This window comes from Notothenia coriiceps, unplaced genomic scaffold (genome assembly GCF_000735185.1).
Source record: "Notothenia coriiceps isolate Sejong01 unplaced genomic scaffold, NC01 NC01_scaffold00027976, whole genome shotgun sequence".
NCBI lineage: Eukaryota > Metazoa > Chordata > Actinopteri > Perciformes > Nototheniidae > Notothenia > Notothenia coriiceps.
Window position 1 is genome coordinate 29,149 of NW_011360677.1, and position 26,050 is coordinate 55,198.

General features: G+C 38.5%; 1 protein-coding gene across 1 annotated transcript in view; it reads right to left on the reverse strand.

Annotated features, from left to right (window-relative positions):
• The window catches only part of LOC104957902 (receptor-type tyrosine-protein phosphatase F-like), a 35,325-nt gene extending 12,109 nt beyond the window's left edge, over positions 1–23,216 (reverse strand). The window contains exons 1-11 of the mRNA XM_010785582.1: positions 23,192–23,216; positions 21,821–22,034; positions 18,658–18,669; positions 15,593–15,702; positions 13,798–13,830; positions 13,295–13,392; positions 7,429–7,552; positions 6,633–6,808; positions 3,625–3,744; positions 2,523–2,677; positions 1,498–1,783 (exon numbers count right to left, since the gene is read on the reverse strand). Coding sequence (XP_010783884.1) covers positions 1,498–1,783; positions 2,523–2,677; positions 3,625–3,744; positions 6,633–6,808; positions 7,429–7,552; positions 13,295–13,392; positions 13,798–13,830; positions 15,593–15,702; positions 18,658–18,669; positions 21,821–22,034; positions 23,192–23,216 — 1,353 coding nt within the window. The remainder of the gene's footprint in view (positions 1–1,497; positions 1,784–2,522; positions 2,678–3,624; positions 3,745–6,632; positions 6,809–7,428; positions 7,553–13,294; positions 13,393–13,797; positions 13,831–15,592; positions 15,703–18,657; positions 18,670–21,820; positions 22,035–23,191) is intronic.
• Between the last annotated feature and the right edge of the window lie 2,834 nt (positions 23,217–26,050).

Below are 26,050 nucleotides of genomic sequence, written 5' to 3' on the forward strand. Positions count from 1 at the left end.
CCCCCCCCCCTCTTCAGCCTGTCATATGAAGCTGAGGAATTAAGCACCACACTCCCCTCTGAGGGTTCATCTCTGCTACACAGGCTAAGGATCAAAGTTCTTCCTGTTCCTAGCTCTGACTTCATCATGCAGTTAAAGGGGCCCTCCCGTCATTAAGTAATACACTTCCCTTAATAGTCTAGTTGCCAGCTCCTACAGTCCTATTGTGAACCCGGAAATAAGTTGTGGTGATTAGCATTAAATAACATGTGGACAATAGTTTAGGTGAGTTTGGTGGTTATTTAGGATACTGAATCCATTTCTTACATTTTCAGTATCAAAAATGGCAGTTTTGTGGCCATATTTGTACTCTTGGTGGGATGATTTTTATACCTTTTTGGTCGATTTTAAAGTTTTAGGGAACTCTGGATTCATTGGATTGGACAGATTACTTACTTACTTGAAAATTAATTGTCCACAGTAGAGGTGATCATTTTCATATCGTGCTATCTATATCCAATGGTCAGCCCACTTTTTTTAGTACCCATTTGTGTGATTGGAGTGCTACTTAAATGCACTTTAATGCTGTAAAAACTCACCATGTATAACAAATAAATAACAAAGGTACCAACCTTAAACACAAACATTAATTTCCACTACTTTACTAAATAAAGAAAGAATACTAAATAAGTAGCTGTTGGCACCTAACAATTTTTCCTTCTGTTATCGGATAACATGATAACTCGGTGCAGCCTTGCAGACTTTATGGCACACTCCCTCTTTTAAACTTTGATTAAAAACATGAAACATTGGTGAAATATAACCAGCAGCGATGGTTTTCTATCCATGTTATCTAGGCTTGATGGGTTTTCACAGTTTATGCCTTTTGAAGTTTCTGTACTAATTTCACATTTACCTGCTGAAGGTTGAATTTACAGTCACGATTGAAACGCTCATGAAGCAGTCTTTGATTCATTGTTCAGTCATTTTGTTACATGATACTATCAATGTGACTAGAGTGCTTCTTAAATGGACAATAAAGTTGAACAAACTCATAACTAGCAAACAAATCAATCAAAAGAGCCTTTTTCAATACTCAACCAAACACAAGAAGAATACTAATAGGGCTGCTATTGGCACCTGACAATGTTTCCCTTTGTTTTGGGATACAAAGATAACTTGGTGCAGCCTTGCAGGCTTTATGGCACACTCCCTCCTTTAAACCTTGATTAAAAACATGACAATTTGGTGAAAAATAGCCCTAACTTAAATTGTTTCTAATCCAGGTTAAAAATGTCTTTACAAGTTTGACATTTACTTGCTGAAGGTAAACATGTATAGCTGCTCTTTACAGTATTGAATTTGTTGTTCAGTCATTTAGTTATGTTCTCATTCCATTTCCTGTTGTATTTTTGGAGACAGTTATGTGATTTTAATGCAAATTGAATGGACTATAAACCTGGACAAACCCCAACCCTAACCCGACCTTTAACCCTAACAGTCAGAAAAGGTACCAACCTTAAATTCCAGCTCCATGGCGGTGACAGACTCTCCCGCAGAGACCTGGGTGAGCTTCTGGATATGTGCGTACAGGTTTCTAGCGGGGACTTCTGTGTTGCCACATGTTGCAGCTTCCAGCAGGGCTTCATGGATGAATATGTACTGATCCTCCGTCTGCACCATGTAGTTCCTCTGAGACCGCATACACGTCACATGACCGTAAATGTCCACAGACTTCTCGTGTTTCATCCTCTCCAGCATGGCTTCAATCACAATGAAGCAGCCAGTACGGCCAACACCGGCACTGGCAGAACACAAAATGATTTATTATTTAGAAACCCTGGATCCCAATGTGTTTTTTAAACAGAGGTTGAACCACAAGGAAGCTGAAAAATGGTTTTCAAGGAAACAGCCTCAAAATATTTAATCATATAAATGTGGATAATGGCACACATTTTCATAATCACTCCTAAAATCTATTCAGATAATGATTGGATAACGAGACACAATTGATCAAGTTAGCATTATAGGATTAATCTCAGCGGTGACTAGCCATTTCTACTTGCTACAGATTCACACTATGTTAATGTGATTTATGAAGTAGTAAAATCTAGTGATGATGTTTGGTCTTCTTTGTCAGCAACTCCCGTTTTTATGGATCATAGAAGCTTAACATTCACCAGTGGAATTTTTTCTGACAGATTGTGTTAACCACATAACTTATAGCAGGCGTTTAACCATAAAAACTTTCAAAAATGTATTTACTTTGAGATTAGTGAACCGGAATTGGTAAAATGCTAATGGTCTCATACCTGCACTACTCTATAACTCAATGGTCTTGCTTTGTAAGATATTGTGTGTTTCATTTAAATGCTTATCACTGAAACAAATGAGTTTTGTAAAGAAAATTATGCAAACAAAGAAAACAGTCACATAATACCTGCAGGACTATTCATTATGTAATGCAGGCGTTAAAGTATATTGGATGACTTGACACACTTTGATTGAAGCATACTGAGGCCTCAGTGTTAATGTAAGCTTACCTGCAGTGGACCACCATGGGCCCAGCATCTGGAGGGTTACAGGCCTTGATTCTGCGTAGAAAGGACAGTGTGGGGGTGGGATACTCAGGCACTCCATGGTCCGGCCAGGCCATGAACTGGAACTGTCGAACCTCTCTCTTCTCACTCGAGCCGTTCTGTCGGAGAACACATTAAGACATGTTTCATCATTTATTTAAGCCAGGGTTATCCTTATCAAGGCTTCCACTTCATTATTCTGTCATTGTTTACAGTCTGATTAGCAACTTGCGACGCTATATGGAGTTGGAGTTAAGAGACAATGTTAAGACACAATTACATAATTGTTTTATAAGAAGCTGGGTTTGTAGCTGATACAAACTAAATCATCTCCTCCTATGCAGATATCTTTATAGGCTATAGAGATTATAGAGATAAAAACGATGATTTGACACTGAAAATGCCAAGACGTAATCATGCTGCCCCTAAGTACAACATATGCATATTGCATTAGCTAATTGATAAATCATCAAAACCATTAAAGTGAGAATTTGATGGGATAAAATACTGAATATGAATTCTGAGCAAAACTCACCAGCTGCTCAGAATAAAACACTTTCCAAGGAGTCCTTGATGCATGATAAAATTCTGCACTCAGTACAGTATAGCACTATTTATGGTTAAACATTTATCATCAAATCTAGAGTTAAGTAGATTTTATTCATAACTCTCAGTACCTGAAGGCGTTATATTCTTCAAGTCTTCTTCCTAGACCTTAATGCCCTTTTTAGACATGGGATACTTAACATTGCTGGCTTCATATTTCTGTCGAGTGATGGTTTTGAACATTTGTATGGGTTGGTGTGATGTGACACAACTATTAACAACTATTTGTGTCATAGTATATAGTAGTTTATTAAACAGATTTGTTGTGCAGGCTTCATGTTGAGCTGCAGTAGCCTTTACGTTAATATGGCAGCATTCAATACAACCATGTGTAGGTTGAAAGTGTCTACATGAGAAATGAAAATTTGCCCTTACATTTACCAAAGCCTTCAGATGTTATGACCTGTTTTGCTGCCATACAGTCATCATTTATGTACACAGTATCGAAAAGTGTTCTCACCTTATAGAGGGTGAATGTGCGTACACTGTACGTAGCCAGCTCCACAGTGTCCAGCATGGTCACCTGGATCATCCCATATGTCTCTGTGCCTCGACTGGGCCAGTACTGGTCACATTTTACCTGCATGCAGACACACAGTGTTGTTGTTAAAGTTATGGAACAGAAAGAGGACAAATAGGGTTCCTGTCAGATGGGAAAAAGGAACACAAGATAGCATCGGAGGCTAAAATGTGGGCTTCAGATTTATCAACCGAAGACTCTGAGGTGAAAATCTTTATATGACAACCAGGTCAGAAAATGTAGTCATTAAGATATTAGAGGAGTAAAACGTTCAAAAATGATGCAGCAGAACTGATTCTTATTTCTTGTCAGAACCTGGCACCTACATTAGCCACAAGGCAACTCAGCTGCTGACGGTTTGAACTGAGATGTGGATGGTATGCTAAGAGCAGCTAACGTGGCCTGGAGCCTGCAGCAGAGTTGAGAAGTGGGTTACAGTGGTCTGCTAAACTCATTTTATTCTTACTCCACACATCTATCATTTTTCATTTCCAAATGTGTATTCTTCAGCCCTATCAACAACATCACTTTTAATTACCAGACTTCACACAGCTACCTCTGGTGAGACCCTTTTCTTGTTTCACTTAATTCTTAAACTTACCATTTTTTATATTTGGAATGCGTAATAAATATTTTATTTGTATTTTGTATTAATATGTGCCTACCACTTACTAATTTATTTTCTCTTTATCAGTATCTTTGCTGTAACAATGTAAATGTCCCCTCTGTGGGACTAATAAAGGAAAAATGAATTCTGATTCATACTTAGCATTTGTTTTTCAAAACACCTGAAAACGAACTTTAATATGTAAAGTGTGTGTTGTTTCCCTTTAAATAAGAAGTCAAGCTGAGCTGTTAAGTGGAGTGTGTTTGCTGCCGGGGGTGTAAAGTGCGCTTTTAGGGCTTTTCTTTTGAAACAGCTGTCTGCTGCTGCTTCACAGATAAAATCACTAATAGTATTCACTGTGCTCTTTTGGCTTTCCCAAAGTGTGAGTAAAAGCAATATCATAAAAATACAACAAGTACAAGTCACAGATAAACTCAGAGCATTGTGATGCAATGCAAAAGGAACGTTAAGTGAGACAGAAGTCAAACAGGGTAATTCAGATTTATAAAGCTTAGTCATGAAACAAATGGGTGCCATCAGCGTATCCTCTTTTAGTGTTGCTGTTTTTTTCCACCATTGGCTTTCGAACGGGCGGATGCTGAGGATAACGGGAGGTGAAGCAACATACATTTGGACATCAGGCCGCAGGAGCTTGGCAAAACAGATGGGGGTGTTACGCTTCATCGACCTGGGTGCAGGTGTCAGTGGGGGGGGGCGAGGTAGTTTGGCGAGGCCTTCGGTCGATCACCGTGCAGCATGGCCTTTGGTCAGAGTGGTGTGAAGAGTTTACCACCTGGGCAAATCACACACGGCTCATTAAAGGCTTCAGGGTAACAGAAAGGTAACTACAGATCTGAGAGACTGCCCTCGCCAGAACAGAAGCATCAGTCATCTGTTGGCCCAGGTCAAATTTGTTTCCTCCTCAGTTCGTTTCTAGTTCTGTGCTGGTGGCAAGTTTGGCTTGCAGTTGGTTCAACATGCGCAACAGTTATGTTTTCTACTGCCCAGAGCCCAAGTGGTGCCACATCATGACATCACAGTTTACTTAAATATAATAACAAACAACTCTACGCTGTGCTTCTGTTGCTTTTATTCTTAAGATTCCAGGTGTAATTGATGTGTGACTTCTCAAACGTTATACTCTTCTCCGGATTGCCGGGGTTACTTGTTTGTCACCATGGTTCAGTGGCTTTTGCCTTCCGCTTCTCACCCAATCAAACGTCCCTGCTCCGAACCGGCCCTGGAACTGCTTTGGTGGAATAGGGGTACCTCTTGTATTCAGGTGAATAATGTCTCTCCTTTGTCTGATGATTGCTAGTGTTTCCTCTTGTGATGTTATAGTGCTGCGAAATCTGCTTGAGAAAACTTTTGTGGTGTATGAAGTGTGTGCCAAGTTTCACATCCTGTGTCCTCCGAAAAAATTAGATGTACAAGTTAAGACTTTGTTCTTAACAGAAGCAGAAACAATGGAAAAAACTGTTGTATCAGCAGCAGCTGCTACCGTGGCCACTAATGTAGATCTACACCTCGCGTTGAACCACAGACGGGCGTTAAGGTTCCAGCAGAGGGCTGATGTTCTCGGTCACTAATAATAATGCCACACTACAGGGGCCATCAGTTCTGCTCCTTGGTTATGGAGTTAATAAGATTGTAATAGCCGGCTGAAAGCTAACTCATCTGCAATGCGATACGCTGTGAAAGACTCATGTCCCCCAGCAGGGCGATGCTGCAGCAGAGCCAGGTAAACCTGCACCACCACCACTGTAGAAATACTTGAACAGCCCTTATTTAAATCATTAGCTTGTTTCAGTTGTAAAAGCGTCAAAAGCAGAATCTAAATATGGAGTTTTTTATCTTTGCTGCAACTTTGAAAAATATTGCTCAAAATTAAGATCCACCTCTTTGCGACGCTGACATTGGGCCCTACCCAGTAACACCAGTAATGGCCCCATCCCTGTGATAACAACAAGCTGAAACCACTAAAAAATTGGGCCCCACCCCCTTTGGGTAGCATGACACAATCTTTATGATGGAAACACATCCTGCATCATAAATCCCAAACAAGCCTGGCTCTTTGCTATGGCTCCACCCTGCACCTAACTAAAGTAGTTCAGTGGGGTCTGAGTTTGTGTGACTTCTGTTTCTATTAAAAGAAGGTGGGTGAAATGGACGACTGTGTAATCACAGCATAATGATGATTATTTCTAGGAGAAACTGAGCTCGCTTTATATATTAATGTAATTACATGAGCACTTTGGACCTGCTCTTTAAAAAATGGTCTGTAGAAAAACACTGCCGTTGTCATCAGAGTGCAAACTATTTCCCAACAAAAGTGGCTCACCCGAGACTTCTCCTCTAGACGGGTCATCATAATGATGGTGCAGGTCCTCTGCTCCCACACCATCCTCCAGAAGTCACTCAGTGTCTCTGGCAGTGGCCCCTGTGTGGCAATGTAAGCATTCTGCTTCCTGTAGCCATCGATGTAGTTAGCGTTGATGTAGTCGCTGCCTGAAACTCCTGCAATGAGGACAAAGTTAGACAAAGTTAGCAAGCAATTAGGAAACAGCAGGGCTCAATATGTGATGAAATACATATAAGGGACTTAAAGAGGCTCTATTATGATTTGTGGGGGTTTCCCTTTGATGTAGTGTGTTATAGGTTTGTGTGCATGTAAATGGTCTGCAAAGGCTAAAATCCCAAAGTTCCCTCCAGAGGGACTTTCTCTCCCACACACTACCCCCTAACTGAAATAGTGACATTGCTATCTAATACTCCAGCTTCTTTTGGCCAGCGCTCCAACACATTGTACATGGTTTAAGAGGCGGGACATCTCTGAGTGGTTGGCCAATCACAACAGAGCCAGCTAATCATTCAGAGCGGACTGGGCTCTGGTTTCAGACAGAGGGTGAAAAAAGGGTGCTGCAGCAAAGATAGTATGAGAAAAATTAAGGCCTTTTTGAACATTAAAGTATGGAAACATGTCACCCAAAATACAAATATGAACCTGAAACGTGTGAAAAATTGGGCCCTTTTAAATAAATGCTTGATTTTTCTGCAGTTGAGGATAGGTCAAGCCACTATTTGAGAATTACTGCATGTAAAGTCGCCTCTCTTGAGATGTCTGGTGTGTCTCTCACCATCCACAGGTGTGAGGATGACCCTGGAGTGGTCGTAGGCAATCACATTAGCATAGCGGTTCTTTGGCTTGTTGACCTCCAGGTTGGAGTGCTCCCAGGTGAACTGCTGTCCTGGATCAATAGACTGACACACAGAGGAGGGGGAGAGTGGGAGACAGGGATATAAAAAGGTGAGATCAGGTAACCATCTATAACAAAAAGTGCTTGTATTCTTTTCTGTTTTTTAAAGCCTGTCAGGGCTTCAAGCAAAGAGTCCAGACCAATAAATGTGACACAGAAACTAATTTGTCATCCCTCCCTCAGTCTGCGGCTCTATTATATGAAAAGCCCAGGATGATATTTAAGCCCCCCTGGATACACACTGGAGTGTTTGGACACTCCAAAAATCATTTTAAGCCCTTTACCTAGCAGCTCAGTGCCTGGTGTTAACAACGAACAGATCCAGTGATGAAGGGAAAGCACTGGTATTGGACCTAAGTTTCCCTTTGATAGTTGAAAAACAAGCGTTATATCAAGAGATTTTATTGCAAGAAAGTGAAAACTCAGTCAAGTAGAGTGCCTCACTGCATGAAAACAAGGACTGGCACATTTTGAAGCACTCTTATGGAAAGATCAGCTGTGGAGAGGCAGAGAGCGTGACATTTGTTTTGGTCCACATGTGGGCATGTCTGCGGGCGCTGAGGTAGATCTCATGATCTAATTTTCCATCAACATTGATGCATATGATTCTGTTTGTGCAGGTGTTGGCGATGAGAGCAGAGGGAAAGGCAAGAAGTAAGTTGTCTAGTGGAAGTTAATATACAATGCTTTGTGAAAGTATTCACCCCCCTTGGCGTTTAGTTCCATTTTATTGCAATAAAAACTGCAATATAAACCTATTTTTATTCAGACTGTGTAATGACCCTCAGAAAAATTGTCCAAATTGTTAAAGCAAAAAAGAAGAAGCTCAATTTAAAAAAAATCGAATAAAATAAAAACTGAAAAGGAGTGTTTGCAATCTAATTGTCACATTATCTCTGATATAAGGTACACTATACTCTTGTTCTGAGAGTCCCCAGTCTGCCACAACACTAAGCAAGAGGCACCACCAGCAAAACAACTGCACTATGAAGACTAAGGAGCTCTCCAAACAGGTCAAAGAACACAACACCTCTCATCACCCAAAGAACTCCCTCTCCACAGTGAAGCATGGTGGGGGCAGAATCATGTTGTGGGGGGGTTTATCAATGGCAGGGATTGGGAAACTGGTCAGGGTTGAAGGAATGATGAATGGTGCTAAATAGAGGAAGATTCCTGAGGAACATTTGTTTCAGTCTTCCAGCAGGACAATGACCCAAAGCATACTGCTAAAGCAACACTCAAGTGGTTGAAGGGGAAATATCTTAGGGTCTTGGAATAGCCTAGTCAAAGCCGAGCCCTAAATCCAATTCAGAATCTGTAGTATGACTTAAAGATTGCTGTACACCAGCAAAACTCATCCAACTTGAAGCAGCTGGAGCAGTTTGAAACATGGGAAATTGGATAGATGTGCCAAGCATATAGCGACATACTGCAATAGACTAGCAGCATTTAAAGGTATCTCTATACAATCTTGACTTTTGGGGAATGAATACTTATGCGTGCTCAATTTTATTTATCTTATTATTATTTCGTTTTTGTTTCAGTATGATAAATATTCTGCATGTTAAAAGTGGTAGGCATGTTGTATACATCACATAATACAATAGCTTCAACATCGACTTATATTGCAGGTTTTAATGCAATACAATGGGAAAAACACAAAGGGGTGTGAACACTTTTGCAATGGACTGTACAAAGTAGGTTACAGTATGCCAATGTATAAACATTACAACAACAAAAATAAATCTAAATACCCACGAGGTACCTGTGTTTTGCTTCCCAGCTGCTGGGCAAAAGGGAAGGCAGAAACCTCCCTGGTTGCAAAATATTTAAATATATTTATTCAGCAGACACCTGGAAGAGATCTGCACTCTACTGCATTTTTAGTTCCTTTACCTTTTATTATATTCTCCTCACACTTGTTAACAACAGACATCTTAAAATGCACAAGTTCTAATTTTTATGTGACTGTTTATATTTTCAAACAAAGAAACATGACATAGATGGCAAAAGATGCTTCTCTAGTCATTTCTACTTATTCATTTGTTCTCTTATGAAATAAATCATTGCTATGATGGAGAACCATTCCTGCATTCGGGTTATGGTGGAGCGTGTCGAGAAATAATCTTGACAGGTTTTCACTATGCTGCCTGATGATTGGTCTCCATCGATCGCTGGCTGTGAATGCAGGCGCAGGTTTAGCTGAATAATGACATGCTGAATATTGTTATTCATGATTGACCTTTCACGCTTCTACTTATCTGGCAGCAACTGGAAAACAAACACACGCCTGTATACCCGCACACACATGCACAGGCAAAATGAAGCTGCAACGAGCACTATAATATCCTGCTGCTTTTCCCCTCGACTGGCTAGACGCGGCTGCTGAGCCCCCCCCCCCAGTCTACAACTGATAATAATGACAATGGAGAAAGAGGTTGAATGCACATCTTATTTTACAGCCTGTTAGGTAAGGCTTCCACCACGCTGCACTGACAAACCACTCACATTACTTCTAATGTGCTCCACCGACATGTATATCACTTACAGAGTATGTCAGTGTAATCACACTCACGGTGCTGCGGTTCCAACAGCAAAAACAAAGCAGATAAACACATAGAGGATTTCAAATGGACAAGCTCTGGTCACCAATCTGGGGGTCGGTGGTTCAATTCCCAGCCCCTCAGTCACTGTGTGTAAGTATACTGGGCAAGATAGGTATAAACCACAAACTGCCTCTGATGGCACGGCCACTTTATTTCATTAATGTAGTCCTGACTATTGTGTTAACATTATCCATATGTAATACCTTTACATTGTCTGTCTTCAAAACTGGCTATGCAATAATTATAATGGCTAATGTGATCATATTAAAAGTGTCATACCCAGACCTATTCGCACAGTAATGTATGGTACAGGGAAAAAAACTTTCTGGCTTGTTTGTATTTCTTTTAACCAATCATGATCTCTTTGGGCTATATAAAGACCGTATGCAGCAACAAAAGAGATAGCAGAGATAGCGGAAAGGGAGGAGAATTCAGAACACATTTGATGGGGCCAATGGCAGGCTTATCCCAGGATAGTACAGCTGTCGTGTCTGACTAAGATGCATTCAACTAAAATCCCTATTTTTAAAAGGTGCTACATTTTAAATTCAGAGCATATCTATTATTAAGGGATAGCCTTTGCACTACTCTCAAGATGCGGGCAGCTAGTTGCTAACGTTGCTAACAGCTCCAGAGGTGCAAACAACAACAGCAGTGCTGACAGAGCAACCTGAGGGGGAACTGGAGGGGGGGATTTATCTTTACTCATCTTACTATATACTATACAGACATTACTACACAGTGGAACATTGTGTTGGCTTGTTTGTTTTATTTTGGTTTAATTGAACAAAGTTGCAAAACCCCCTGTTGTTACACACAGCAGCACTCCTGAATCACATTGAAAGTCACTTCAGCACAGCGACAGTTTAGCAACACTTTGGAAAGTATTAAGGATGATATTGCCATGTCACTCCTGTTGTTAGTACACAATAATTTCCAATTAGAGGAGTCTGTATGTTTTTTTGTGAAATATGAGTGAATATGGTATGAGTTTACTATGTTTGTGTATCAAGGCATTGAGTTGCACACATGAGAATGACATAGCTGTGACATGTTGAACTACATTACTGGGTATTTCCCCCTCCATTAACACAGAATAAAGTAATTATTGCGGCAAGCCTCACTTCAATGCTGCCTAGTGTGTTTTAAGTGTTAAGAAGCCCTGCTGTTCACTTGATAAGGGTAAAAAAAGACGTTATCCTTATCACGCAGAGAATTACCATTATAGAGGCCATATACTGTACATGAAGTTGTCTCCACTCCTCAAAAAGACCCTTTCCTCAGATATAACAAGCTGTAAGATCCTCCTGCAGATCTCCTTTTAAACACAGCCATTATAAGCTCTTCATTTCAAGCCCTGCCGATCTTACTAATGGCTGGTGGCTCTAATGCAACAGGAATTGGCTGATATACAGTATCATGTGTATATCCCAAATAGGTCATTTGTTTCATCTGATTATTCCTATTTATTTATTCCTATTTTTCTGTCAATCAAGGCTCCCCAAAGTATAACAAACCGTTTTGAATGGTATCTTGTTCGTCAGACACCACAACCTGCCTGAACAAAGTTTGTACCAGGACAAAAAGGGTAAAAAAGTTGAGTCAGCTGCTGTTTCATAATTGATATGCCCCTTTCCTTCTGGGGCATAAACATTGCACTCATCTGTCCTGGTTTATCCGCTTGAAAATTCACCACTTTAAATGCAAATTACCTTCCTTTGTAGGACATCAACAATCCATAATCCCTCACTGGCTTTTACAGTAGGTAAAAGCAGTAGGATATTATTCTTGGAAAGGAGGCAGAGATTTATGCATACTTAGCAGTATGAACTGTATTTCTTTTTTACACCAATGCTGAACCGGTAAGCCAGCTAGACTTAAGAGTAAAGAACACATCCGAGACAAATGTGGCCGGAAAAAATGTACTTATCTGAGAAAAAGATTGTACTTATGGGTTGTATGGGTATTGGAAAACATTAATTTCATCCTAAGCATTACTGAAACAAAAAACATTTTCCAACACAGGAAATACAAGTTTTTTCTAACAATGATATGGCACATTTATAGTCGCATCATGGAATTGGCCTTAATTATGTTCACACCAGAAAGGGACCTCTTTAGAGTTCACTTGAAAACTTGAGACCACCATAGAACTTTGTTTGGTCTTCACCAACGGAGGGAATGCTCCATGTAATACAGTGCATAACTTGTTGGTTAAACATATAAACAACTCAGAAGTGTACCATTTCACTATAAATTCTACATACTATCTAAATTGTTGCCGAAAAAATTACAAATACACTGAATATGGCTTAAAAGTAGGGGTGTAACAATATATCGAGTCTCCTGATAAGATAAATATCTCGGTAATGCTGGGAGACTGTGATGATGTTACATGGTTGTTTAGAGCTGCTTTCTACTATCTCTCATTGTCAAAAGCTGTGTTGTTTAAAAAGCAGAGATCGCAATCATACAGCTACATTTATCTCGCTCCAAGCTGTGGAAGAGCCAGCTGACGGCCAACTGACAGCTGACTCCCTGAGAAATCCAAGACTCTGGTACTATGTTTTCTGACAGAGCGTGTCTAGATTCCAGTGTTACGACGCCTACTCATGTTATTGCAAGGTTTCACCATGAGCGGGCGCTTCTTTCGTAAAAACACCGTCTTTGTTTATGCCATGGTTCAAACAACATGCTTCCTAGACATACATTAGTTGGTATAACATAATAGTTCTTATTGATTTATATGTAAACCCTGATCTTCAGTGGTGAAATGTAAGTTCACCATTTGCACTCCTAGATGCACTTCTAGTCAATAAGACAGATTACAGTCATCCTTTGCGTGCAAGCCAATTGCTCCCCAATGCTTTTCTTAGCAAGACCCACCAAGCCTAGCATTCAAGCTAGGATTGCTCATCACGTCATGGCACATTTATTTTATTAAAGAGAAAAGTAGAAGCACTTTAGGTTAAAACGAAAAACATATTCTTTACAATTGAAAATGCCATAATTTTTTTTAAACCTCATTAATTTGGTATTGTTAACATTTTAACTTCCTTCCCCGACATCTCGGTATTGTTACATCCTGACTGAAAAGTGTATTGCTTCAGTGGAAAGTCATGTATAAAGCAGAAAGTTACCTCGTACTCCTGAGAGAAGCGCAGACCGTCATTGGCCTTGAGTCTCTCGATGTAGTCTGCCAGGTCAGAGATAGGAATGGACGGATGTTCCCTCATCCCTGCAGCGAGAGGACCAGTGGTAAGTATAGTTGATTTCTCACACACAAACACACATATATGGAGTGACAGTGAGAGTGCTGTGTGGTGTGCAGAGGCATCATGTATGACTGTGAAGCTTTTCAACATCATGCCACAAACCACACTGGCAAAGTGAGCGTTAAGGAGCATGCTGATTGGTTAAAGAAACACCATAAGGCAATAGGTGGGTGGGAAGGTGATAAACAGGCGGCAAGGGTGTAAACTACCCACAGTATCTTACACTGATTATTTTTGTGTTTTGTATCTCAGTTTGAATGACTGACATGAATAGACCATGAGAGTGTGAGCGAATAGGTGATGTATAAAGGGAAGGAGGGGGGAATAGGAGAAAACATTAATAAAACACAAGAGGGGTGAAAACTAACTTGGAGTTTTCGGGCAACTGAGGGCACTTGAACCTGTGGGGGAAAGACGAGGCAAAACAAACAGAACAGGGGTCAGTTAGGAGGAGACAGAGAAAAGAAAGAATCATGGGAAAGGAACACAAGGAGCACTGGGGAGCTGTATGTCTGGTTGTTTTTTGCACTGTCTTGCAGTTTGATGTGTCAATCAAATGTCCTTAAATATTCATTGCTTCCTAACGTATGAAGTGACTTTTAGCCATTTAGTCACCAGTTATTTAGTTTGTGAATTCACCACGTTTCTGTATGGTTACATACGTTTGCCCAACCAACACAAGAAAACGCATCATGTTGCAGATTCTCAAACACACCAACAAGTACTTGTCCAGTAGGTCAAACTGTTGCTGTCGTTGCAGTCAATACGTAAGAATAACTCCCTGAAAAAACAAAACTTTAATCTTAATCCAGATTAATTCGAGAAACATCTTCTCAATAGCTGAGGCACTTTCCCACCATAAAAGCAACATCAGTTGAGGATACAGGATCCGGGAAAGGACATTTACTTTAAAATGGTCTGAACATGAATGTAAAAGAAAGACCAAACCAGCCCTACAAAATCCCACAAAAACAGACTTTCAGAGGTGAGCCAGATAGACGGACAACTTAATTCCCAGATAAACAAAGACTGATCTAGAACACTTAAACAATAAATCCTCAACAAAATTAGTTTTGGGATTGTCATCTCCTTAGATGTATTAAAAGATATCCTTTATCCAGCTGTATAACTAAACCGTCAACACTAAAAGATAGTAGGGGTTAACTAATCAGGGGAGGACTGAAACAGAGAATAATTCTAATCATAACAAGCAACGTTATGCCTTGTGTGCCCTACAGATCTAATGCTTACTTAAAGAGATGCCATAAATCATCCTGAAATGATAGTGGTGATGAATCAGAAAAACAATTATATGAGTTGTTATAGAGGCAAACTACACATTTTGTTTTATAATTTGGAGGAATTGTGGCTGTGTCTGGAATTTGCAATAGTTTGTAATTGCAAAATGGTTACCGTATTTTGAATTCATCTATAATAATATAATAAGAAAAGCACATTAATTTTAAGCCAATATTAATGTATGACAAGCACTTTTTTTGTCCTGATTTAGGAACCTTTGCACTTACCGTAAGGCTAGGGGCGAGCTTTGGTCAATGATATTTCCTATGTTTAATGAATGGTCTGATTTAATGTTTTATAATTATCATTACCACAGCCTTGCAACAGCTAATGACAACCATATTTACTGTGAAATTACCAGAATAATTGGAGTTATTAAATAGCCATTTAAAAGTTTGATACAACCTGAATACACCCCCTTGACATATTTAAAAAATGCTAACAAATTCAGAGCAATCTTCAGTAAACCCACTGTTCTTACTGACATCCAGTTATGGGTGATGTTCAGAAGTAATGTTCCAGAAGATACCTTTAGCAACCATGTTATTTTTGTGTCAGATTCAAACGCCTATCACTAAATGTTGGTTGCTTGTAGCATTTTTATTCAATACAGTTTAAAAATAAATGCCCATTTATAATGATTTTTTAATTATACTACAGTTGCTACATCACATATTGTACATCTGCTTTCAGGCATGACTGGCTTAGCATGAATACATGTAAGTTGGGTGCTGTGGACAGTTGTTTGTGTGTTGTGTGTGTGTGTGTGTGTGTGTGTGTGTGTGTGTGTGTGTGTGTGTGTGTGTGTGTGTGTGTGTGTGTGTGTGTGTCTGTCTGTGTGTGTCTGTGTGTGTGTGTTGATGCCTTGTGTCTGATAGTTGAGTCTCCTCATCTCCACAGGGTCTGAGGAGTGGGCCAGCAGAGAGTCCTTGACGCCTGCCATGTGCTCATCCTTGGCTGGACATGTTCGTTTCCTAGGGGAATGAAGAAGTGGTGAAATAAGAGAAGGTAACCAAGTTAGAACAGGCCACAATAACTCAACCATATCTCAAACAGGTTAGAACTTTCAAATGAAAATGTATTTGAAATCAAGTAGAAAATAATGCTCAAAATTAGGGAATGACAGTAGGTGATAATGGGAGGCAGTCTAGTTAGTTCTAACTATTGAAATTTGGAGAAAACAATCGGCTGAAACACTTTTGAGAGTAATTTTTATACACCAGACTTTTTAAAAATATGGATTCTAAACAGATGGCTGTCTATCTTTGATGGACATTGGGCATTATAAATATAAAAAATTGATTTCACAAGGTTCTTCAAAATGTTTTTCTTCAAATAATCTGTGTATTATATTTATATTTGGTCACAGCCCTACTGTGGGAAATAACAAAGGTTATTATTAACCACAATCAAGATCACCTTAATTCATACATTATTTACAAACCATGTAAAAAAAAAAAGGGTAATAATGACTTTTTGTCTTATTGTAATAAGACTAGTAGTCTTTTTGCACATAAAAAACAACTAATTGAAATTAATGAAATTAAATTTAATCAGTTATTTTAAAAAATAACTGTGGAACGATTTTAAGTAAAAAATAAGCTAGTATCATGAGCAAAAATTACAGAAATAAAAATGATGTGAGAAATGAAAGGGGTTGAAGAATGGATCCCTGTGGGGCGCCATTAGCAGGAGCCATTTAGATTCATAAATTTACAAGAAAATATAGTTTGTGATTAATTATGTATTTGGACGCCATGTGTAAGTCAACCAATTGATACCATAAGTGAAATTTTAATACGAAAATACTATTTATATAGCTTAATATGAATGAAAATAAAAAATATCCCAAGTGCGTAGAATGTTTTTTCCCCGAAATTGATACTTGTGTCAATGTGAAATGAGCTGCACCTGAAGATGCCTGAATACTTAATATAAACCAACCTTTTAAGTATTTTTGTAAAGCATGGAAGAAGTGATCTCTGACCCCTAAAATAAAAAAAGAGGGACAACGAATATGAATAATTTATAACTTAGAAGTAATAAGTAAGTTGCAGCTAAATCTTCTTACATTTCCAATTCACAAGACATTGTATGAGTTTTACTTAATGGAGCTGTGGATACTGATTAATGGGTGCTGTGTACTGTGAGTATGCATGGGTAGAGCGTGCTTAGGAACCATATATATTAGAAAAAGGGCAGGCTGGGTCACTGATGCTGAAAAGATCTTGATGGAATTCATGTAAAACTGATTTCTTCCCGCTGTTGGGAGACCTTCCATCTTGAGTGAAATCAGTAATAGAAAGCAATGAATGTCACAGTATGTTAGAACAAGCTGCCAGTCATGTTTAATGTCCAGTGCCTAAATCTTAATTTGCCCAATATGTGTGAAACAAACAGGCTGAGTAATCAGTACAGCAGCGTGGCGTCGACAGATTTGGCTAATGGTGACGAAGCTGAGTGCATGTATTTCTGCATGCTACAAACGTGCAAGCCCCTTGTCAAATGTGACTTATCAGTGTCTTTGTGCTTGAACTAACTGCTGATGTGCATACTGATGTAACTCTTTACATCAACTGAAAGCTTTATTACAGAATATTACGTGGAAAAGTTAGGGGGATGTTCAATGTCGAATGATTATTTTACATGATCTCTTATTTTCAATATTGTATGTTCTCTTGTATGTGCAAACCAGTCATCTACTTTCATTTCGGATGTTAGATTTTTGTTGGAATTCTTTTTAAGTAAAAATGTTACCAGCATTATTTACCAATAGAAAAATTGTGAAGAGCAACTTGCCCCTTAATCTATGCAAATGACATTTTGAGCCTTTATCACATTTAAAAGAAGTAGTCCACTATTCCAAAAATGTAATTGTATGACATTTTAGACAATGGTATTTTCAAAAGATTCAATTACAATACAACACCTAGTTATAAGACCAATACAACTAGTGTCTGTGTTGACTGAAAGTAAAATACATACTCACAGGCTCTGAAACGGTTATTAATGAATCAAATCAGGTAAAGAATGTATTGATCAGGACCTAACTGAACCAAAAAATAGTTAAACATTTTGGGATATGTGCTCATTTTAGATCAGTTAAATATATGGCTATGTCTGTGTGTTCAGAACAGAGTCAAGATGTGGTTGTCTGTCCAAAGCCTGTCTAAAACTCAATCATTATGAAACCAAACTAAGAAATAAGTGTTGACACTGTAAACTCCTAGCTTACTACTTCTTCTCTAATGCTTATACTTTTTCCATATTCCAACACTGTTGACGATTTCAAGCACAGGCTTATTTTGAAGTGAAATCACATTAAGTATTTGAGTATTTAATATCTGTGCTGTGAATAAAGGTAACGCATATTTTTAAGACATATAGCAGCAAACAAATGCATTACTGTATATATTCATGCATCAGAATACTAAAGTTGTAACTTTCAGGCCAGATAAATTCAATATGTTGCCTTTCTTCTTTCAATCAATTCCCATTAGCTACCTACATGTATGATAAGAGAAACTATGTTAAACTAAATCCTCTTCAATAGGCAAAGGAAACAAGTTAAAATAAAAGTTCTGAAATAAACTAAATCTGTAAATGGATTGGCTCCCCCTAATTAGCAAAATGAGTATATACTGTAGCTGTGTGGATATTATTTGCAGTCAGGCGTCAGTTTTATTTGGAGGATGATATGTTGTTGAGAGAAATAAAAACACAAAGTAAAGTAGTAGTACAAAAAACATGCCTTTATGAACGAGAATCATAAAATAATTCAGATATGCCTCCAAAAAGAATATGATGGAAAATGTATGAGGCATGATAGTTTGAAGAAGTTAAATTAAATCTGCAATCACACCAAAGATCTTCAAACAAGAAGCTATGCACATTAGTGAAGCCGTTTAAGATCAGACAAAGGCACCAACCTTTCTTGTTTGCTGCATCCACAGAATCAAGCAACAAGTGGAAAAGAGAGCAGAGTAAGAAATGATTAATTTAAAAGCTGTCAGCAGCAGGAATGCCACAACACAGTGTCACCGTGCACAGGAAGTGCACCTGACAGAGCACGTAACAGCACCTGTTTATTACTTCCACTATTTATCTGATCCACAGCCACTGAGCAGCATACATCTTCTTTTATCGCTGTTTAGAATGATATGGTCAGTAAGACATATTAGCTGTTGGTGGTCACTTCCTGCTCTCCCATGAATTCTACTCATCTCAACAATACTCGCAGGGACATTTTAAACCCCCTTTTAGCATGAATATGTCCCTGTCACATATATCAAAAAAGATTTCCTGCCCTGCAGTTTGTCCGTCCAACATTAACTCGTAGTTTGTGATATTGGGCTATATTGGTCACACACAACCACATTTTAGGGCCACGAAACCTGTTCAAATGACACGAAAGGTAAATGTTTAATTTTCAAAGCATCAGCAAAAGATCAAATGCACAGTGTCTGCTCAAACTACTTTATTTAGGGAAGCAGTCACTGTTGACACAGAGAAAGGATCCATTGTGTGTCAAAAGTAAATAAAGAAAGATCCCATTAAATATATTTTGAAAAAAACGAGATCTAAATAACAAAGAGTTTACGTAGTAAATTATTTATCTTGACTGACTTTTTATTTTTGCTGTGGCGGAATTGCTGCATGTAGGCCTACTTATTCAAATCAAAACATTTCTCAAGGTACTCTTAAAATAGGAGAATGTAAGAAAAAATATGTTCTCAGAATGATATATTTTTCCGTACCACTTTACAATAAGACTACCCTTATAAAAGGATTGGGTTTATAATTAGGTTATGAATTAGGTTGTAAACACTTTATTTATCATTAAGAACCATTTATAAACCAGTTCTAACATAGTTTTCATACATCAACACAAGCTCACTATTTGGCAAGATGACTAAGCCTTATATTGGCTACTTAGTGAATCAACTCGGTGAACAGCATATACCAAGGATGCTGGCTGAGGAAGAAGACAAAGTAAGCTAGGTAGCCAATATAAGACTTAGCAGTACATATAAATGTGTGCTCACTATTCGGCAAGCAACCGGTCACAGTTGCCCTGTTTATCTCATGTCTTACAAAAGCTTATTAATGATTTTTAAAGTTTTCACAACTTATTTAATAAATTAATTACAAACTATTCGTAAACCCTTTATAAGGGTAGTCTTATTGTAGAGTGGTACCTATTTTTTTTATCAACCTGCATTTTATGTGTGCTCTAGGGAAAAGAGGTACACTCAACATCATTGTACAGAGTTTAGGTTTGCATACAACAAAATGCAGTTTTACATTTTAAGTTAGCTATCTAGAGTTTGCATCTATACTGCTACGGGATTGGCTAATTGCGTCAAATGAATAAAGACTGATTGGGTAGACTGTAAGATATAGAATGTAAAGCACTTTTTCAGCAGACTACTCATCCTTCTGATTTCAGACTTAACAGTTTTTAAATCAAAAGCAACAGTGTTTGATATTCCTTTTGATGGGTCGACTCAACTATTTTGGCAAAGTGTACAAGGAGTACCGTAGATGGAAAGCACTGGCTGTTTAGAAAGTAGGAAAAACCACATTCAACAATTTCAAATACTATGATATATTTAAGAATATGTTGGCAGTAATGTATGAAATAGGTTCATCAGCAATTTTTTTAGGGACGAGCTTGTGTTAATAATAGAGCTGTTTTCCTCACTGAGTACAGTACAGATGAATGTACAAATTCAGACACATCCCTAGATAATGAGCAATGGGAGGAATGGAAAAAGACAAAACATTGCCATTTGTAGCAAAGTAGGAGCCATATGGAGGCCCCGTCAGCGCATTGAGCAGTTCCAGATGTTTTATCCAAGCACAGGCAGCACGAGCCAACTGTTAGCCTGGAAGAGCGGCGCCGCGGGGCCAGCGTCTTCCTACCATCTGCCGCGGAGGGCCGGTGCCTTCAGGCTGCCATGGCCAAGACGAATGTCTGCCTCTACTCTGGGAAGTACTTCACATTGACCATTTCTTGGTGCCTCACTTTTGTCAAATGTTCTTGTCATCTGCTGTGCTGAAGAAAATGCTCAGGGTGTCTCTCCGGACTGTGCTGAAATGATCGCTCAGCTAGATGATACGAGGAGGAACACGAAGGACATGCACTGCCTTCGATACACAGACTAGCCCAGAGAGAGAAAATGAACATTTGTATTCTAATATTACTGTTAAATGGTATTTCCCTTACTAATAAGTGGGAGACCGCAACATTCTTAAATCTAATTGTTTATTATGGATGATAATTAAATCTATAATCTTTCAATAAAGAGGGTAGATATGATTCTTTAATCAAAAAATATATATTTTGCATTTAAAGCATATATTTATAAATTCAAACAAGCACATCTTACTGTGACTGGTTATCCTAATTTCCCATGATAATAGCAGTGCTCCAAAGACATTATAATACACTTAATGAATTTAAAACAATTAATACAAATATGATAAATAAAATATAGCAGAGGTATGAATACTAGCGTGTATTTGAGACTTTTTGAAATATTTTGTATGTATTCAATTGTAGTTTAAAAAAAATCTTTGTTCATTTTAAATGTTTGGAAATTAAATTAAATAATTCCTAAAAAAATGCTTTAGGTCAGTATAAATATATTTGGGTAATGGCTTATTATCGACTTTTAATTTGATATTTCGTAGATGAGTATTTGAGAAAAATATAACAAACTATACAGATGGACCACTGACAAAAATGTCAATCAGTGTCTGAGTACACCCGCCTGCAGGACAGCAGATAGCTTGCACATCTTCCGGCGCAGACTGAAAACTCATCTCTTTCGACTCCACTTCGATCGATAGAATTACTAACAAAGAATTACTAACAAAGCACTTATATATTAATAAAGGACTGGCTTATCTAAAGCCAGTTGAGTAGCACTTGAAATGTTTTAGCTCTATGAAACCTGATGTACTGATATGATTCTGTTTTCTTCAAGTTTGTATCTTGTTGGTCGAACGCACTTATTTGAAGTCGCATTGGATAAAAGCGTCAGCTAAATGCAATGTAATGTATGCAGCTTTGTCTCTCAGACTCACCTCTTGAAGAGTAGAATGGCAATGACTATGAGGATGATGAGGATGACTGCCAGCACCGGCCCCATCACCCACAGCATCTCCGGCTCCTCGGCGTGTCGGCTCATCCCGCTGTGGAGCTTCACCACGAAGGGCTCCGAGAACGGGCTGGCAGCAAAGGTCCTCTGCTGAGAGGAGGAGGACCAGAGGAGGACCAGAGGAGGACCAGAGTCAGTGACTTATACACAACAGCGAGTAGATTAAGAAATAATACACTGAGAATAACTATTGTACTCAATCTGTCTTACTACATGCCAAACTGATATAAGTTTTGCTAATAAAACACTTTTTCTTTTGTGAAATTAAGATAAAAAACATTTTTTAATTAATTAATCGCTGAAGGAGCAATTCAGCTCTCTCTCTGGTGTTATTACAGTCAATTACACCACACACAGGCCAGAAACACAAATGCACAAACACAGAGGTGTCAGAGCGAAGGGACTGGGGAGCAGTTTGGGGTTTGATGCATTGCTAAAAGGGCACTATTATGCTAATTTTCAGGTTCATATTTATATTTGATGTCTCTACTGTCTCCATGCTTAAATGTTCAAAAGCTCTTTATTGTTCACCCTTTGTCTGAAACCAGAGCCCAGTCTGCTCTGATTGGTTAGCTGGCCGGCTCTGTTGTGATAGAGATGTCGTGCCTATCACTTACAATGTGTTAGAAAGCTAGCCAATATAATCGCAAGTTTTCGATAGTTATGTCCCCCGAAAAGGCAGACAGGTGCCCCTTAAAGGACACCTCTGCACTTTCAATTATTAAGACAGAATAGAGAACCAAAAGAACGCTACACTATAAACGTTACTATTATAATTATTATGACATTATACTACCATCACTGTGCACTCACATATTTAGACTATTATGACATTTTGTAAAATAAATTGAGACAAGACCTGAACAGATCTAAATAGGTACCAAAATAAATCCTGAGTCGAAAAGAAAGAGCAAACTCCGGTTCTTATTTCATACTCTATAATATAATCAAGACATGGATGAACAATGAACAGCCAGTTCTAAATGCAATATCTGAATCTGTGTGAGTTCTTTGCTATATTTAAATATGTTGACAATATTGGTTGTGTGTTCAATGAGGCAGAATTATTTTGAGAGTTTAAGCTGCATATACACAAACATGTTGGTTGCAGTTGGGTTGGTGGGGGTATCAGAGGCAGGCTGCTGTGCTGGCTGCATTGGGAGTGCATGGCTCCTTATGGAGAGTCCCCTGTGGGGATCAAAGAAGCCCAGTGGAGTATCCACATCAGGGACATCTTTTGAGGACAAATCCAATAATACAAACACCTTCACTAGGCCTTCTGGACAGCTGTGCTGACCTGAGGCCTCCGTCAATGCCACCATTGGACCACATGGCAGCCTCACACTGCTGCCAGGAGACACACAATGTCTGAGAGCGTGCCAGGCTAAAGCAGGTTGAGCTCTATTAACTATTATCCATCTCTCAAGTAGAAAGTGTATCTTTAACCGAGTTTCACCAATTACATAGACCTTTCTAATGTTGTATATACTATATTGATGATTCCAGTTTATTGCGACAGTTGTCCGGTTTCTGTAGTTCTGTCAATCAGCTTTATCAGATGATACAATTGGACTTACAAAGTGAAAACTACTTGATCAGGTTAATTGAAGGATCAAAGTATGGGTCAAAATATGCACGCTATTTATGAAGGAACGTTGTGAAAATGTATGTTATCATATATGGGACATGAACAGCAGTCTCGAGGGGAAAAGTCCTATCAATCCGCCCCAACCTTAGAAAATGTTTTTGTGATATGACAGACGTCACCTGAGCAAAAGTGTCCTTGCCTCAAAATGTTATTTAAAAATAAACCTGTCAAAATGCTGCTATAATGCTTGGTGTAGCATTCACAAATACACTGATGCCTGACTCATTGTGGGCGTGCTGGCTTCATAATGCAGTGACAGAACATCACATCATTGTTGGAAGGAAAAATATAAGCCATCATTGAGCTACAAAGAAAACAATGTCTAAACAATGATTACTGAGTCGCAGTGCAAATTGGTAGAAGGTTGAATATTGGCAACATATCAAAATTAAATAGACGTTACATGGATCGATTTACAAGGCGTAATTCACTTTAAGTAAGTGTTGTGCTTGTCTCTTTATGTTCTGTGAGACAAGTGCAGAAAGTGGGACTGTGTTAGCGAATGAGACTATAAATATAGCTGTAAGCCTGACGGGGCTCTGATGCAGCTCCTCTGGGTGGAAGCTGTAAACACAACCCAACAACGCTGCTTGTTTGTCACCCCACCAATGGCCGTCCTTCCTTATTGATTTATTTAATTCCACACATTTGCAAACTCTTTTTTCATACAACATTCATTGTCAGAGCTTGTTATATCAGGGCTGACACTTACAAATGAATTGTACAAGACATTTGTGGCTTTACAAGATTTGTTAACATTTTTCATCTCATGGAATGCTGAATAAAAAATTAAACTCATCCAAATCTGCAAAAAAAATGCATTTGGAAGGTTGTTTTCTTTACTATCCAAATGGAATTCATTGTCATATTCCTTAGAGTTAGAGAAACCTCTTTCAGAATCATTTTTATATATATACTGTGTGTATAAAGGCTGGGCAAGTTAACACGTTGTTATTATTGCGTTAATGCATTAACGCCAACTTTTTAAAATGTAATCTTATATAATTATTTTGTATTATTAATGTTATTATTTTTTAAATAAATTACTGGCTCTGGGTACACATACAGACAAACTGTGTACTTTGAGAAATCGAATAACATTTAGTAAAAAGTTATATTATTAGAATAACCCATAGGATTTCAAGAAAACAATACTATTACATACCGTCCATTTCATAATATCTAAAATGTTACACTACAAGGGTAACACTTACATTTTTCAACATTTTGTTGTGTTACCAAAGGCAGCCCTGTTCTGCTGTGCAACAGTCTGTCGCTCTGTGGTCTGCTGATACAGTAGTGTCAATTCCAAACACACATCAGCAATTCAGGACTCTCTCTGGAAGAGGTAAGGTTAATAGTCCAGCAGCAAGTCCTCAAAAAAGGCTTTAGTTTCCGAGATACCCCTACCCGAGGTAGAACAAATGACAACAAATATTTTTCTTATCTTTAGGGTGTCCCATTAATGAAATTGATTATTGTCAAATTTTATTTGGGGGGAAAAAATGTTTTTCCCTGAAAAAGAGCCAAATTAGACCAGGCTGAATATGGGAAAGGTGACAAAAAAGCCCATAACTTGAGAGTGACCTCTTCAGATTTGCTGAGGTATGAACCAGGTGGCTGTCATACATCACTAAATAGTCAGACAATTATTTAACTAAAAAAATACTGAATTATAGTCCTGTAGACTTAGCTTTAGTTTAGACGAAAATTGTACTTTTTGGTGATAGGGACATCGGACTAATCACTTTTCTCTCATTTGTCAGAAAAACAGAAATCCCTAAAAAAATATACAATTATTGAATACTCTAGGGTGCTATTGAACACTAACCAGTAGTTGTATGGAAATATCTGGTACAGTTCTATTGCAAATGAGATTTCTTTAGACATAGACCTACCTCTTCTCTGATACAGTCACATTCCGAATGGGGGATAAGTGGCACAATAGCTTATAAGTTAAGAATGCTTATTCTGATGGTCATTATATTTGGAGAGGGAAATACCAGGTGGCTGAACTACATCACCAAATAGTCAGAATAAGAGTAACCCAATACAATAAAGTGTATTAGTTCTAAATTGCAAGCCTCTAAAACATAGGTGGAAATAGTACAGTTTTTATTGAAACTGGAACCTTAATTCAAAGTACAGTATACAAATCATCAAATCATTCTGTGAGACGTCAAGTATAGATACTAGAATATCATGTTAAATGTCAGGTTCCTCAGAAACGTTAGGGGACACATTTTGACATTCTGCACAGCAGGTGCAGAACTCCGTACAGGGAAGGCCAACAGAGAGGCACTGGCACTTTCCACTCTCTCCACACTTTGCATCTTTGCAATACAAGTGAGTAATGTCTCTCACTTCTGTAGGTGCTGGGGTTTTGTAAATAGCACTGGTTGAATGGCCCCATCTCTGACAATCCACCCCCTGCCAACAGGACTCCATAACAAGGGTTTGGGTTCGGGCTGTGACACCATATCGCTGTCTGAAACATTGCTCTTTACA